Below are 17,441 nucleotides of genomic sequence, written 5' to 3'. Positions count from 1 at the left end.
GGGCCTCAGCCAACAGGATTGCCCTTTATCTGGCGTCTCCACAGCGTGCGTGGGGAGACCTCCGTGAACCCTGACCTTAGCTTTCCGTAGCGTCCCGCGTCTACCGTGCCCGCCCCCGGAGCGAAGGAGGCGGGTTTTGGCCTCTTGCCCTAGGGAACGAGTGCGGAGGGAGTGGAGTGTCCAACTCTTCGGAGAGGCCCTGCTGTACTCCACGCTGCTCATGAGCCCGTTCTCCGGCGAGCAGCGCCGTCGTTAGGCCGGCTCCTTAGCCTCTGCTTCCCCCGGGACAGGCCCACGCCTTGCCGGGGAGGGGGCAGCCTGTCGAGGCGCCTCCCTAGTCAGCGTCTGCGTCGCGCTGCGACCCTGGAAGCGGGAGCTGCCGCGAGCGAGAGGAGGAGCCCCAGCGGCGGCGGGCAGCAGCACCAGCAACGCCGGCGGGCGGGATTGAGGCCGTCAACATGGCGAGCGCCTCGTACCACATCTCCAATTTGCTGGAAAAAATGACATCCAGCGACAAGGACTTCAGGTGAGGCCGAAATCCGACCCTCAGTCCGCCTCGGCGGGCGTCCCCGATCCGCGGCCCCGGCCCTCACACAGGCCTTGCCCCACCCCTTTGGCCTTAACTGGTTCCTCGGCTTTCCCGACGCCTCCAGGCCACCCTCCGCTCCCCGATCCCAGCAGGCCCCTTTTCTCGCCCACCTTCTAACCCCCTCCCCTCGTTATTTCCTCTAGGCCGTTGCCCACCTCCGGTCATAGGCCCCTTCTGCGTCTCCCCACCGCATGCTCTGCCCTCCCAGGACGTGACTTCTCGTCCCAGGTAGCGTGAAGGGGCGAGATCACGCACCACTGTGGGCAAGGGAGTCACTCTAGGCTTGGAGACGTGGAGGCCAGGCCTACTCGCCGGCCTGCCCGAGGCGCTAGGCCTCCCTGCTCGTGGGGCCCGAGCTGCTGCTGCTGCCCACGCGGGGTCCCAGCTGCGTCTCCTTTACCGCAGATGTGAGCAGGCCTAGGTGCATTCTGCTTGAACGATTTGCTTTTCCTCCCAAGTCTTCGGGGTTGTGTTATAAACTTTTTCTTTGGATTATCCCTTTAGTAAAGGTGGTAAGAAGGTGGAGGGGGTGCCAGGATGGTGGAAACTTGACTCCTAGAGTTTTCCCGCCAGCATCTCTTGTCATTTTTCTTTGGCAGGTAAAAACCCAAGCAGGAACTCAGGGTTTCAGTCCTGTTTCCTTTTATTCAAAATTACTGCCAGAAAGGTGAATTGCTGAACCTTAAACAAGTACTGGGAACAAATGGATCTTATTGAAAGGAGTTTTCTAATATGGGGGCGGTGAATATGAAGGTTTGTTATAAAGTTCTGTTCCTGGAGACTTGTGCTGTTGGTTCCAGACCTTGGTCACATGCATATTGAAGAATTGTTATATTTTCACAGATTATCTTGGATTTTTTTCTCTTTTCTTTTTTGCACAGTAATAATTGCTACATTTCTTGCTTCCCGCCTTCTATTCCATCACGAATTAAATTTAAATAAGCTCCCGATCTGAAGCGGATTTTTTATATTTTTTGATACTTGTTTTGTTCTCTAGTGGTTGTATTTTCTGTGCATTTTAAAGGGAAGAACAAGTAGTCTTCAATTTGAATTTTGGTCCAAGGGTTGTTTTTTTTTCCGTATGAACAGTACATTTTAAAACCTGAAAACACACCCAAACCTTAGGTCCTGGGGGAAAATTTTTCCGTTTGTTAAAGAATCATGAAAAATGTAATAATCGTGTTGCTAGTTAAATTGATATGCTGGTATATTAAGATAGCCAATGAAATACATTTTGGTATTGTGGCTTCAAAGCCAAGAATGATTTTCAAAAAGTTTTGCTACCTAGGGAGTTTTGAAGTATTGCATTCAAAACTTTTAAAATTAGTTAAAAGTTGCTCATAATAAATATTTTAGTGTTTTGGGAAGAGACGATTATTTGGGGTATTTTTAGGTTTGTGAGTTTTAGGGTGAAAATAAAAATTATTGGGGGAAATAAAAGTTGTTTGTTCCTTAAAGGATTAGAATGTTGTTTCCCTTTGGAGCTTTGCTTGCTTTCAGTGCAAGCCACTGAAAATACAGAAATCAAGTCATGTGATAATACTGCATATGTGATTATTGACCGAAGCCTCCTTACATTTTTTGTAAAAGAAAGTAATACATATATGCTTGAGGGTTTTTTACAAATTATATGGAAGAGTAATACTCAATGTGGAACTCGATAAGGGTTATCTACTAGTTTGGGCTTGAATAAATCAAAACATTGCTTGGAGGATTAATCTTCTAAAAATAGTTGGTGAATATTATAGAAGATATGCCTAGGAACAGTAAATGCCTTTCAGTAATTTGTCATAAAGATATTCTTAATAACTGTATTTTTAAGACCTGTAATACGCTCACACCCTTTAGTAATAGACAAGACTTTGAAACCAAAGCACTATGTATGTTAAGTAACTGACATGTAAGAGATTAATTAAAACAGCATTTGCAGTCAAGTACAAGATTTTTCTGTATTTGAATACATGTGTTCTATTTTAAAATGATGCTTTCTAATTTCTCTTTAGAAATTTATATACTTGTTTATTTTGCTGGAAATATCACAGTTGTAGTCACATGTTTTAAAATACCTAATGCTAGAAGGATCTTGAGGACACGATTAATTAACATTATAGAAAATCTTAACGTATGCAGACTACTTTACCTTGTGCAAGGGGAAGAGAAAACAGTACATCCAAAAGGAAAAAAAAATCGTGTCCGACTCTGTGTGACCCCATAGACGGCACCCACCAGGCTCCCCCGTCCCTGGGGTTCTCCAGCCAAGAACACTGGAGTGGGTGCTTGGTGATTCTGTAGATAAAAGAATGAGAACTTTAATATGCACAAATAAAACAAATGCTTCGTTTATAAATACTAATCCTGAATATTCAGTGGGTTGAGGTAACTAATGGTATTCTGCTTTTATTTTCATGTACTTCACCACCAACTGAATTAAAGCATTCCAGGGAATCAAAAGCTAAACGAATTTTTTTATCATTGTTTTATCTCTCTGTACATAATAGTTAATACTTACTGTGGACTTTATACACTTGATCCTTACAACTTTAATAAAGTAGACACAAGCAGTCTCTGTTACAGTTGAGGAAACTTCAGTCTGACAATAAGTGCTTGCCCAAGGGCAGTTTGACAGCAGCAGATCTAGGATTTCCAGATAACCTCAGGGCATAAACTCTCAACTACCATACTCTACTTCACCAAGGTTTTTACCAGAGGACATTACGAATAAGACCTTAAATTTCAGTTCTGAGTTAGGCTTGTGGAATATTTTGTGCTAGAAGACACTTTAAATTCCCTAAGAGGTACTCCAAAAAGTTGAAGATTAGTGCTTGCCTTCAGTATTGTCTGCATGCTTGTTGAATGGTTAAGACATTTGTAAAAAGATAATTAACCCAGGGCTGTATGTAGTTTTCAGGCCTAAGTGGCAGAGAACATGAAAGCAAGGAGATTCACGTGCAAGGTGTGATCTGAGTTAGGTCTTGAAGAGAATATGAGTACAGGTGTGAGAGCATTCTCTACAAAGCACCACTCAGGGAGAGAGTATAAATAATCTTGTTAGACATGGCAGGGACCTTTTCTTATTGAACTGAATCCTCCACTTAATTTAGGGCCTTGGTCCTGGGAGTTCTCAATAGATAACTTGTTTTAGTTGATTTCCAGAGTTAAGAAAAAAAAAAACATAAGGATTGGGAAAGTTTCTTTAAGAAATCATTGCAAAATCTACCCAAATTATTTGATGCGATCTTAATTCACTGCGTTGTAGAATTTCCCAGCTTGATAATGGTTTGTCACCAAATTAATTTATATATTTTGACTATTGGAAAACATTTGCTCTTGAAAACTGTTTAAGATGCTAATAAAAATATTAGGCCTGTTATGGAATCATCAGCTTTCAGAGTTGAAAGGGACCTTACAGGTCCTATAATAGCTGAAAGTACTGTGTGGGCATTTACAGTAATGGGTTAGGGGAAGATTGAGGGCAGGAGGAGAAGGGGGCAGCAAAGGATGAGATGGTTGGATAGCATGACTGACTCAGTGGACATGAGTTTGAGCAAACTCCAGGAGATAGTAAAGGACAGGGAAGCCTGGTGTGCTGCAGTCCATGATGTCACAAAGATCAAACATAACTGAGCAACTGAATGACAGCTGTTACAACAGGAGAGGCTCTTCTGCTTGTGTTTGAAGAAAAGTAGATTTGATCAGAAGAAATAGATTTGTAGATTTAAGAAGGTGACTTCTGAGCATTTTCTAAGTACTGTGCCTGTTGATGGCAGTGATTTACGTGATTTCACTTAATGTGATTTGGAGGGAGGTGTGGATGCAGGTACTGCTAACACTCATAATCAGCAATAGTTAGGTCTCACCACTGAAAAAGAGGAGAAAGGGACCTCATTGAGGACACTGGGAAGAAGAAAGATGGCTAAAAAGTAGTTTTATTTACATGAACAATACTAAGACTGTCCCAAGTTGATTCATGACTAAGAGAAGAAATGAGAAAAAGTGAGATAGCGGTGGGGTGTGTATGAAATCTTTGAAAGGTAATTTGTTCATTGGGAAATGCAGTTTGCCAATAGCCTTTAAATCTTTGTTGGAAGCAAGGGTAAAATTTAAAATTGTGTTTGTGTATTAGAAGTGTTGTGAAAACCACTCACTGTGGTTTTCACAGTGTATCTTTCTACCATTATTTCTGCCTCTCCGCATTGGATTTATTTACGGTGAATAAGTTTACTCCTCCGGGAACTTTCAGTTCAGTAGAATAAGCCAAGTGTGTTAAGTTGCAGTCTCTGACTGTCTAGCTTATAACTTTTTGTGCAGAGCCTTGGCACAGTTTCTAATGATGGTAGCACCAAAATATTTGAGTAAATGAGATGCCACTGCCTGTAGGTTAATCCACCTGGGACTCCCATAGAAGTCTGCTTGTTAACAACTTCCTCCTCTCCCACCTTAAAACTTATTTTTTCTTGTTAATGTTACCATCCACCAAATGTCCCAGTTGGAACCCTTGATATCACCCTTTCTTCTTTACTTTAGTTCCCTGATGAGTATTTCTCAAATTAGTCTCCTTATCTCAGGCCTCTTTAATGCAGTATGTTGGTAGTTCTTCCATTAGAATTTTCTTCCTAAATATCACAGCTGATCATTGCCTTCTGCACTAATTCCCATAGATGAGATAAACTCAGGAGAGGTTGCCCACCTAAGCTGACTGAAATTACTCTCCCTCAAATCGCTAACAGTCTCCAGGTAACTTAGTGGGTGGTTTCTTTGCTCTTTTATTTTGTATGTAAACACTGTTTACCATTTTTTCCTTCTTGAAATTTTCATATGTATAGGTATCCCTCCCACAGGTTGGGTTTGTTACCATTTGTCTCAGTAAGAGGTTGTTAGTACCTATTTGGATAATTTTGGGAAGGTCTAAGGAGGCAGGGGTTTGTTTGCTTTAGAGTGGATGTTGTCAGAAAGGGGCAATTCGATCACTTGACATCTTAATAAATGTTATAAGGAGGCATGGTAAAGCAAGGGAACAGCTATTGTAAAGCAGAAGTTGCAGTCACTCTTTTAGTTAGGAGGATGTTTGGTGTTTTGTGTTGCTAAGTGAACTTACCTGAAATGGATGTTCTGTGTGATTATATATAGGAAAACAATATCCTTTCACTGTAAGATAAGATCTGTTGATCTGTTTGGATTATTCTTTTGGATATTGTAATTGAAGTTTAGGTATGAACCTCAGAACAGTTCCTGGACTGTAGAGGCTACTAGGCCCCCTTTCTCAGCATCTCTCCCCTCCCCCCAAATCTTCATTTTTTTGGCCAAGAGCAGATGAAGTTGGTCTTCAGGGCAGTAATTCATGATGGTGACGGCTATACTTTTGCTGGGATTTTGTTGATTAGGATCAGAGGAGTGGCCATTGAGTGTAGTCTGTAGTGGAACTAGGCTTGTTAATTCTCTCTCCCTCTGATGTAAGATGAGTGATTGAACCATCTAATGTGTGACAGTGGTTATTCAGTAACATTAAGACTGGACAGGATACATACCCACTGTAACACCAGAATCCTGTGTTTTCCCTCCTATTTCTTTGTACTTAACTCATGCTTTACTACTCCCATATCTAATCCATTTCAAAAGCCTGTTAATTTTTAATCTTGTAAGTCTCAAATAGGGTTGTTTGTTGTTCTACAGTAGTTACATGTCTAATATGTATTTCTTCTGGAAGACACATCATGACCCTCTTGTGTGCTATCAGGGACAGTAGATAGCGCTTCAGCACTGCACCTGGAGGGGTCATTCTAAACAGCAAAATTACCAACAAAAAGCACAGACATGCAAAAAAAAAAAAAAAAATGGCACCAGATAGACTGAGAGGAGGATGCTTGTTTACATATGAGAGGCGAAGTAAGGCAGACCATTACCTTGGACAGTGTCAGCTGAGAGTGTGTGCGGATGCGTACTTCGGGTGCTTCAAATGTTTCGTGGTTCTTCACATGTCTGCAAATGACATGAAAGCATTGGAGAATTGATTTGGGGGTTACAACACATTTTACTTTGCTAATGAGAATTGGCTCTATGTCCATTTTTCCATCTCCATTGACTGTCATAACTCTAATTCTAGTTACCATCATTTCTCACCTAGACCGCTGCAGCAGCTCTCCTTACTGTTCTCCATTCGGTCTGCTAAATGAAGTTTGATTCTCTTCAAACTATTTTCCACAGTGTAACTAGAGTAATACTTGGAAAATGTTAATCTGATCATTCCACTTACTCTTCATTTCTACCTCAAATGCTTTTCAGTAGCTTCCCATCACTTTTACAATACAGACTAAAATCTTGGTAAGGTCTTCAGACTTCTCTGATCTTTTGGCCCTTGCTTACTTGGTTATAACCTCCCCACTCCCCATACACAGTTCCTATTCGTGTTTAGGACCTTAGTCTTTTCTGATACACAACTTTCTTTCCAGTCTAGCTCATGTTATTTTGTTAGCCCATTGTCTTTGTATCATGTTCCTTTCCTTCATAGCATTTATCTCAGTTCATAACTACATATGATAAGTACTCATATATGTAGTTTAAAAAAAATTATTATGCCTCCATTCGATTGTTACGTTAACTTCAAGGTAGCAGGAAGCACCTGTGTTTGCTTTTGCTAGCCCTTGTCTCCATAGCACCTAGCATAGTACCTGACAGAAGGTTCTCAGGACATAGGGAATGAGTATGTACAGCCTGTCCCATCTTAACCTCAGCCTGGATTTCCATCTTCCCGTTAGGTTTCCCTGTGTCTCAGACACACTGAATTGCTTCTCATCTGGGGTGCTATGCTCCTCCCCAGCACCACCACCATGCACACAGATTTAAAAATCCCAAACCAGCTTTCTCCATGGAAACCCCTCTTAAACCTTTGAAATCCAAACTGTCAATTCTTTGGTGTGGTCATTGCCGCACACCCTTGAGTATTTTTAAAAGTTTGTGTGAGATTTGTCCAAGTTACCTGTTTGTCTGCCATGTGAGATGAAAAGTTCAAAGGAAGGGACTGGATCTAAGTTTATCATTTCAGCCCTTCGTGCCATAGCTAAAGCAATAAATGCGTAAGAGACATTTTACAAATTGGCTTCTCAGTCTGCCATGGACAGCTTTCAAACTGGTCAAACTACTTCTTTTTCAGATTTATAGTGCAAACTTTTTAACACATTAACAGAGGGAACTTTCTGGTTTTAGGGTCACAATTAAAACGTAATTCTTACTATCGCAATCTAGTTTTCTGATTTTTAAAAATATTATCTATTGCTAATTTTGCTGATGCTCACTTCAGTTTTTAAAAATGTTTAACTGTTAATTATAGATTTTTGAAATCAATAAATTTCTTTATTAGAGTATAAGTTCTCTGAGGGTCCTTTGCTCATAATCCAGCCTTTGTAGCATAACAGGCAGTGAATAAATAAATGGTAAATAAAGGAAGGGATCTTTGTACCCGTAGTTTCTTCAGAACTATAAAATAACTTTTTATTGGGATGATATGCTTTTTTAAATTTAAATTGATGATCACTGTGTTTTCTCTTCAACTGTATGATTAACATTTCAGAGATTCTTAGAGGTTCCTAACTGATACGCCTGTCTAATGGATTTTATCTAAGTAAAATAATTGGTGAAGATGCTTTTCGTGCTTTGCGTGTAGAAGTGCGTGCATGGTTCTATTTAGTTGTTTTTTTCTTTTTAACTTTCCGGACTGTTACATGATTTTAAATTCATTTTTTTCATCATGTACAATGGGAAGAGGCTTCCAATTAGGAGAACAGTGTTAATTTTAAAAGGCACAGGATTAATTTACCTGTGTTATCCCAATTTGACCATATGCTTTTCTTTTTAAGCGGTTTAACAAGACTTGATAAGAATTATGCTGGTGTGTAGTTTAAAACTTTGTCCGTTGGCAGTGGTCCTTAAGGAAAGGGGGCTAGATGTCTGGTGGAACAGCTTTCTGCTCCAAAACATCCTTTTGAAAATACACTTGATTCTGGTGGTGGGAGTTGGGATGGAGGTGAGAGTGCATTTTGTAATTTTCCCAGTGGTTTGTAATATGAGCCGCCCAGTCTGACACTAAAGTATTGCACAGGAAGGTATTCTTAATGTTAAAGACTTCCTAGATAAAATTCAAATCACACGCAAAGTAAAAGTAGAGAGGCACTTTTCTTCCCCTAAAAGCCTTGATGCAATTATAGTTGACCCCATAACTATGGGTTTGAACTTCACGGGTCCACTTAACATGGGAACATTTTTCATTAAATGCATGCCATATATACTACATGATCTGCGATTGGTTGAATCTGCAGATGGAGAACTGTGCAGTTGTGGATGTTGACTGTAAAGTTATACATGGATTTTTGATGAGATGTGGAGGAGGGGGTGGGGCATGGGGAGGCTTGGCACCTTTAATGCCCACGTTGCTCAAGGGTCAGCTTTATTATTCATTGAAGGTCCTGTCAGTAAATTTGAAATCAAGGCTAACCTGAGGAAAATAAAGCCAATGATACCTTATTTAAAAGAGTACATCAGGACTTAGATATGAGTGATAGCATTAGATTTGAAAACAGTGATTTTTGTTAATGCTTAAAAATTTTAATTACTGACAAATTTTAATCTTTTATTAGGTTTATGGCTACAAATGATTTGATGACAGAACTGCAGAAAGATTCCATCAAGTTGGATGATGATAGTGAAAGAAAAGTAGTGAAAATGATTTTGAAGTTACTGGAAGATAAAAATGGAGAGGTACAGAATTTAGCTGTCAAATGGTGAGTTGTGTTTTACTTGATTCCTACCACCTCAGCTTTTAAAAAGTTCAATATGGTAACTGGTAAATTTTCTTAGTTTTGTTCTGAGTCTTTGTGGAGTGTTTTAGACTTTGTGGGTATCTTGACTTAGCATTTGTACTTGGTACGTAGACACATCCTTATATGTAGTTTCTATATTGGCTAGAACAATGGTATTTATATCTTATGAAACTTTAGAAAGACTGGTTCTCTTACTTATTTGGCCAGATTTTTTAGCTGGGTTAAAAGGCCTACTTACTGTATATTCCAAGGCAGTGTGGAGTTTAAGAACCAATGATAAGGGAAGTAAAAAATAATAAGACTTAGTAAAGGATAGCAGCAGTTAAAACTATAGTTCACTTAACACTGATGATACAACAGTTAAAAGAATTCCCATTACTTTGGAGAGTGGTGCATTGAGAGCATCTTTTAGGTGTGATATTGACAACTGGGTAGAGAATTTGAGTTCTTGGTAAATTGTATTAATGCACCTTTTTAATTTATGCATATCAAATATTAGAGATCCTTAAAAACTTACATAGTAAGTTATTGGTAAGTACAATAACTTTGGCTTCCTATAAAGTTAAATTATAGAATTTAATCTCATTTTGTATGACATATAATATGTGGTATTAATTTAAATAGAGCATTCTCATTATTACTTTTGAATATTCTTATAAAGGCTTTAAATTTATTTAAGGCTAAGGATTTACACATCTGTAAAAACAGGCAAAGTGTGAGAAATCATTGGTCAGCATAGATTTTTCTAGACATGTAATACAACTTTCTTTAACTTGGGGCATTTGCAGGTTTAAAATAAAATGGGTCTTCAAAAAAAAAATAAGTTGCAGAATAGAGCCAATGAGTCTAGTTTTACTTTAGTAGTTATTTTCATCTTTTATTTTGGTATGTGCTTATTAACAAACAAAATTTTGTCTAACATATGTGCTGAGCAATTAACTAGCCTTTAAAAATGATAATAAAAAGTAGGTTTTGTCCCAGATTGAGAGGTACACAGATCTTTATTCACTTGAGTATGAATCTTGTTAGAAACCTGAGCTTTTGATGATCTCTTATACATAAAATTTAACAGGTGGGGGGAAATGACATATATTTAATAATATAAGAAAGAAGATAGAAACAAAGGTAATATATTAGGAGATAAAACTCAAGAACTGATTCTAGGAGGAGGGAAAGTCCTAATAGATAAATCACTAAGTAGCTTTATCAAGAAATTGAAAAATCTGTCAAAGAACTCATCACCCAAAAGAAACCCCTGCCCAAAAATCTTCTCACACACTCTTTGAAACTTCAAACAACAGATAATTCCAGTATAGATAGTTCTAGAATTATTTACAACATAAAGTATTAAAACCTTTTAAACAAAATACTGATAACAAATTCTGACTAAATATAACACTAAAAGAAGATTACACATCAGTTTCATTTAAATGTTCAAAATAAAATCAGTAGTATATTAAGTGCAGTTTACCATGACCAAGTGGATTTCATCCTGAATATAAGGACAATTTAATATTATGGGCTTTATTAATATTTTTATTTCATCATGTTAATAGATGAGGGGAAAAAACTATCTGGTTAGTTGTCAAGGTACTGATGAGATTCAACTTTTGTTCTTCGTTTAAAAGAAAAAAATAAAATCCAACACCTAGACTGCTTAATATAATTAGAGGAATGAAGTGCTTTCTGAAAACTGGCATCATATTTAATGTCAGAGTGAAGAACAGGTCAGAGATGCTTTATATCATTGACGTGAATTCATCACTCGTTTCAAGTAAAGCATTTAATAACAGGAAATCCATAGGTCCTTTTTTAAAAAGTGCACAAACACATTTATACCTCAACCCAAAAGCCACTAAATTACCAGATACTTTCACACTAAAGGCAGGAACACGAGTGTTTCTCTATCTTCATTAGATTTCTTTTGAAGGCATTAGCTACTGTAAGACAAGGGGGAGGAAATTAAGACATAAAAGAATTTTAAAAGGTCATAGCCAAAAACAAGTCAATCAAGAAAAGAGAATAAAAAATTCAGTGAAGGAGTGTGCTGTAAAATTAATGAACAAAAATCAGCCTTCATATAAGCAAATAAAACAGAAGATATGGAAGCAAATGTCCGTTTATTACAGCAACAGAAAGACAAAATGCCTAGCAATAAATGTAACAGATGTTACAGTGGTGACTTTGGGTGAGGATATTGTGTGGTTTAAAGTAAGCATATAATTTTATTTGTTAAAAAACTTTTATAGGAGAAAAACTTGACAATACTCTTGACCAATAGCAAAAATGTACTTGTGAACAAATGGCAAGACATCTCAGGTCCCTGGATAGAATAACTCAACAGAGTTGTTAGTTCTGGGTTATTTTAATGCTAACTTAACTCGAAAAATCAAGTTTTTCCCACAAGCTGGGGTTGATTCTAAAGGGCATTTTGCAAAGAGGGGCAGGATATTTGCTTGTTAGACCACAAAAGCCCTGAAAAATCACTGGACTTGGAGATGTATTGGTTAACCCTGCTTGATATGAAAACATAGTGTTATGTTTATCTAATGAAAGCAGTGAGGTAGTGACGCATTAATAGAACAGTAGTGGAAAATAGGATGGAAACTACGTGATGCAGTTGGTGGCATCATGAGAAAAGTTGAACTTTTTTTTCTTTTAAACTGGATTACCATTTGGAAAACATAAAATTGTATCCTTACCTCACAACTTCTTACTAGAGGTCAACATTGTTCACCTTAAGTTGGTTTTATTTTGGATATATTAGTGTTTTGTGACTTTTTGCTGTTGACTAGTAGTTCACTGATATCTTTTTAGGGTTTGGCTATTGTGCATAAAGGTAGAATGAACATTCTTGTAAGAATCTTAGGACATGTGTCTGTCTTTATTTCTTAGGAAGAATGAAATTGCTGTTGTCTATTTGGTGGCACTAGTGGTAAAGAACCTGCCTGCCAATGCAGGAGACATAAGAGACTCAGGTTCAATCCCTGCCTGGGGGAAAATCCCGTGGAGGAGGAAATGGCAGCCCACTCCAGTATTCTTGCCTGGAGAATCCCATGGATAGTGGTGCCTGACAGGCTATAGTCTGTTGGCTTGCAAAGAGTTGAACATGACTGAAGCGACTTAGCATGCATGAACATTTGGATTTTTAAGAAACTGATAATTGTTTTCCAAAGTATTTGTACCATTTTACATGAAAGTACAGTTGTTCCGCATTATCATCAACGGTTGGTTGTGTTACTTTTTTTTTTTTTGGCTACGACTCTCAACATTGCAGATGGTTTCCCTACCATGGATCAAACCTGTGCCCCCTGCAGTGGAAACATGGAGTCCTAACTGATGGATTGCCAGGAAGTCCTGGTTATGTTGCTTTTTAATTTATCTCTTTTAATTGGTGTATAGGTGTAGTTTTAATTTCCATTTCTCTGAATGACTACTGATGTTTAATGCTGTTTTGTTTGTTTATTGCCATTTACTTTTTTGTGGACTTTCCCCAGTTTTTAAAATTGAGGTTGTCTTTTTATTACTGAATTGTAGTTCATATATTCTGGGTATATGTCCTTTTGCACATATATGTTTTATAAGTATTTTCTCCCAATTTGACCTTAAATTTTTAATTTACTTTAAAATTTAGTTTGACTTAATTTATAAATTAGTTTCAGCTTTTATGGTTATTGCTTTCTGTGTTCTTAGAAATCTGTTTATATTATGTTGCAAAGATTGTCCTTGTTTTCTAAAAGCTTTATAGTTTCAGCTTTTTAGTTCTGTGATCTATCTTGAATTAATTTTTATGAAGTAGAAATTGAGGTTATTTCTTTTTTTGCATATGGATATCCAGTTGTTGAAGCGCCATTTATTGAAAGCATCTTCCTTTCTGTACTGTCAGTTTTGGCATCTCCATCAAAAGTCAATTGACTATAAAAGTGTTAGGTCTGTTTCCAGACTCTGTTATGTTCCACTGGTCTATTTGTCTATTCTAATGTCAATGCCATATTGTTTTATTAGCATAGCTCAGGCTTTTTCAGGCTTGGTGCTCTTGAGTTTTGGGACCAGATAATTCTTTGTTATGGGGAACTATCTTGTACATTCCATGTATTGTTGGATATTTAGCAGTCTCTCAGCTTTTACCCACTATTTTTGCCAGTAGTATTCTTTCATGCCTCAGTAGGAGCAACCAAAAATGTCTCCAGACATGCCAAATTTTTGTTGAAGGGCAAAAATCTCCCTTGGTTGAGAAACGCTGGTACAGATCTGTAGCAGTCTGAAGTAAGGTCATGTAAGTTTTCTAGCCTCATTTTTCTTTTCTCAAGAGTATTTTAAGTTCTTTGTATTTCATGTAAATTTTAGAATCAGTTTCTCAGGTTCTGTGTTAAAAATAAGCTTGCTCAAATTTTGATTGAAATTGTGTTGAAGCTATAGAAATATTTGAAGAGGATCAACAATTACAATAATAACTAGATCTTTTAACCATTAACTGCAGTATCTCATAATTATTACAGTACTTTCTGTTCATTCCTTGGGATATTCTACCTTAACAATTGTTATCAGTGAATATCCACCTCTTTTAATCCTAATTTTGGTAATTTGTTTTCTCTATTTTCCCCTCAATTCATTTAATCAAGGATTTACCATATTTACTAATCTTATCAAAGAACTGACTTTAAGGTTTGTTCATTTTCCCTATTGTGTGTTGCCTTATTTTACTGATTGCTTTTTTTTTTTTTTTAACTATTTTTCTTTCCTCTCATTTTTTCCTTTCCTAATTCTTAAACATTTAAAGGTATATTTTCTCTAAGTAGTGTGTGATTAATTTTTTATATCATTCAGTTTGAAGCATTTTTAATCTCCATTGTGATGATTATTTGATTTACCAGTTATTTAGAAGCAATTTTCAAATATTTAGAGGTTTTCTGGATGTTTATTTTTAATGGTTTCTGACTTAATTGCATATGATCAGAGAATCATACTCTTTAAGATTTCAGAGAGGTTTATTTTGTTTGTTTTGGTTTGTATTGTTCTGTCTACTCACTGAGATTGGTTTTATGATTCAGCATATGATAGCTCAGTTGGTTAAGAATCTGCTTGCAAAGCAGGAGACCCTAGTTCGATTCCTGGGTTGGAAGATCCCCTGGAGAAGGGATAGGCTACGCACTCCAGTATTCTGGCCTGGAGAATTCCATGAACTGTATAGTCCATCAGGTCGCAAAGAGTTGGACGTGACTGAGTGGCTTTCACTGTGGTGGATGCTCCCTGTGTATATTTGAAAGTGTTTTCTACAGAAGTTGGATGTGATATATTATAAATGTCAGGTCAAGGTAGCTGGTAGTGTTGTTCTGATTTATATATCCTTTGTGATTTTTTTTCCTTGATATTAAATACTGAGAGAAGGAGTGTTAAAATTTTCAACTATCATTGTCTGTTTATCTGTTTTTCTCTTTAATAATGGCAATTTTTGCTTCATGTATTTTAAAGCTGTATGATTAGAGGCATACATATTTATAATTATGTCTTCCTGATGTTTGATGTTTTTATGAGTAAAAATATTTCTTTTTAAATATACTGTATCTTGGAATATATTTTTTCTTATGTTAATATAGCTGCCCCAGTTTTTTTTTTAACTAGTATTTGCATAGTGCATCTTTTTTCTCTTACTTTCAGCTTTTAATCTGTTTTTATTTTTAAATTATGTGTCTTGTAGACAGCAGATGGTTAAGTCTTGCTTTTTTTCCTATTCAGTTTCATAATTTCTTCCCTTTGATGGTATTGTTTTTTAGTTCATTGTTTATTGTAAATATTGATGTAGGACGCTTTCAGTATGCCATTTTGCCTTTTTTCTATTTGTTTCTTTTGTTGTTGGTTTTTATTTAGTTTTGCAAATTCATTTTTATTTTTTGGCTGCTCTGGGCCTTCATTGCTGTGAGAGGGCTTTCTCTAGTTGTGCTAATAAGTAGGGGCTACTCTAGTTGTGGTACACAGGTTTCTCATTGAGGGTGGGTTCTCTTGTTGCAGAGCTCAGGCTCAGGAGTTGTGGCGCATGGGCTTAGTTGCCCCATGGCATGTGGAATCTTCTTGGAGCAGGGATTGAACCCACGTCCCCTGCATTGGCAGGCAGAGTCTTAACTTAACCATTGGACCAAAAGAGAAGTCCCTGTTGGTTTTGTTTTGTTTTGTTTTTTACCTTTTTGGGGGCAATATTTTATAGCAACAATTCTGAAAGTTTGAGTTGGGGTCCCTGAAAAGTAACCCTGAAAGTTTAAAACTAATATGAGTAATGACTAAGTCAGGCAATTCTTTTGACTTCTCATCTCTTTAGTGTGTATTGTATTCATTCTAGCATCTGATCCTTCCATTTGAAATGCTCTTTTTTCTAACTATATCCCGTAAATGCAAGTACCTAAAATTTCTCTGAAGTGCAGTCTCCTGTCTGTAAATAAATACTAACATTGCATTTAAAAGTTACCTTTTTTTTTCTTTCTGTTGCGCAGAGTAGTGAATGCCTTCAGTTAATTTCTAAAATAGTTATGTGAGTTCCTTACCTCACCAACCAGATGGTAAATTTTTGAAGATCAGGGCCGTACTTTTGTTATTCAGTACAGTCTTGAGTACAGTGGCTCTTCAATGGATAGTCATGCCCCAGGTATCTATGTACTGAATTCTGTAGGAAGGACATAGGAGGAGAGCTTGCCTTTATCCTCAACCAGTGGACTTACATGCAGTGCATGTATGTAGCAGTATGAGATACTAATATGAAAGGCATATTCAAGATGCTTTGGAAGCATGGAGAGGTTCTGACTTGTTTGGTTTCTGCAACTGATTACTTGATGCTTAAAACAAGAAAATAAAAGAAATATAAATTCTTGGGCTTATGAATTGAATGAAGTTGGTGTTAGATGGTAGGAAGAAAGGATCACAGTTGGCAAATGTGATATGTTGGATAGAATTTCTATTGCTGGTAAATCATGGGATTCTTGTTAGGAACAGACTCCTAATTAGCTTTTTTATTACAAGATGTGTATTTGAAGGGTTTGCCAAGGGTGGGGGTCGGGTGAAAGCATCTTGAGTTTCATGATACTATGAAGAAAATAAATGGGAAGAAATTAGAAACTGCCAGAAGCTTATTAACCAAGAATTTTTTATACTCTTATTTGTATACTACTTGTCTCTCTTTCTGTGTTTTTTTTTTATCTAGGTTAATTTTTTTCTTTTTTCTTTTTGTGTTTCAGTCTTGGCCCTTTAGTGAGTAAAGTGAAAGAGTACCAAGTAGAGACAATTGTAGATACCCTCTGCACTAACATGCTTTCTGATAAAGAACAACTTCGAGATATTTCGAGTATTGGCCTCAAGACAGTAATTGGAGAACTTCCTCCAGCTTCCAGTGGTAAGCAAGAGTGTTTTTTCCTTCTGTTTCCCTTTTATAAATGGAAGTGTTTCTCCTTTAATTTTTTTTTCCTCCTGGTCACAGAGAGAGAGAGAGAGAGAGAGAGATGTATTTACCCCTGAAAGATCTTTGTAAATATCCCTTTGAACAGTGAGGGGAAAAAAGTCTATAGAGTCTTATTTTTGCTTAAAAATAAATTCAGTTATTTTGATTGAATTTAAGTATTTTTGGAATGCCAGTTCTGAAAATTTTTGGTGTTGGAACTTGATTTTATATCATTGCATGTACAGTGACTTGCAGAAAAGAGTCAAACCAGTGTATGCAATGGGAGAAAAGATACCCAAAACCATGAGTTATTTTGATTAGCTTTCCATTTTCAGTATTAATTTTGCTTTGCATTAGAATTTATGGTGTAAAACTTAACACTATTAAGATAGCTATGAAAGATTTCAGTTTACTAGTATCTTTAATTCAGGCTGAGCCTTTTATAACTACTTACAATTTTAAAAAGTTTAAAACAGTTACAGTTAATGAATTTGTCAAGTAATTAGCTTTTGATCTCCAACAGAAATTTTTATGTAAGTTTTAGAATTGGTCTTGACTACTAAGCTATTGGCTTAAATTAACAGTCTAAAGTTACTGTCTCATCTGCAAATGGAGTGCA

The 17,441-nt window shown here is 37.1% G+C and overlaps 1 protein-coding gene across 1 annotated transcript in view; it reads left to right on the top strand.

Annotated features, from left to right (window-relative positions):
• The first annotated feature begins 180 nt into the window (after positions 1–180).
• The window catches only part of CAND1 (cullin associated and neddylation dissociated 1), a 35,224-nt gene continuing 17,963 nt past the window's right edge, over positions 181–17,441 (top strand). The window contains exons 1-3 of the mRNA XM_019960858.2: positions 181–526; positions 9,217–9,360; positions 16,623–16,777. Coding sequence (XP_019816417.1) covers positions 459–526; positions 9,217–9,360; positions 16,623–16,777 — 367 coding nt within the window. The 5' untranslated portion in view covers positions 181–458. The remainder of the gene's footprint in view (positions 527–9,216; positions 9,361–16,622; positions 16,778–17,441) is intronic.

This window comes from Bos indicus, chromosome 5, assembly GCF_029378745.1.
Source record: "Bos indicus isolate NIAB-ARS_2022 breed Sahiwal x Tharparkar chromosome 5, NIAB-ARS_B.indTharparkar_mat_pri_1.0, whole genome shotgun sequence".
Classification (NCBI taxonomy): Eukaryota; Metazoa; Chordata; class Mammalia; order Artiodactyla; family Bovidae; genus Bos; species Bos indicus.
Note: the sequence above shows the minus strand (reverse complement) of the source record. Positions and strands in the feature narration are given on the sequence as shown.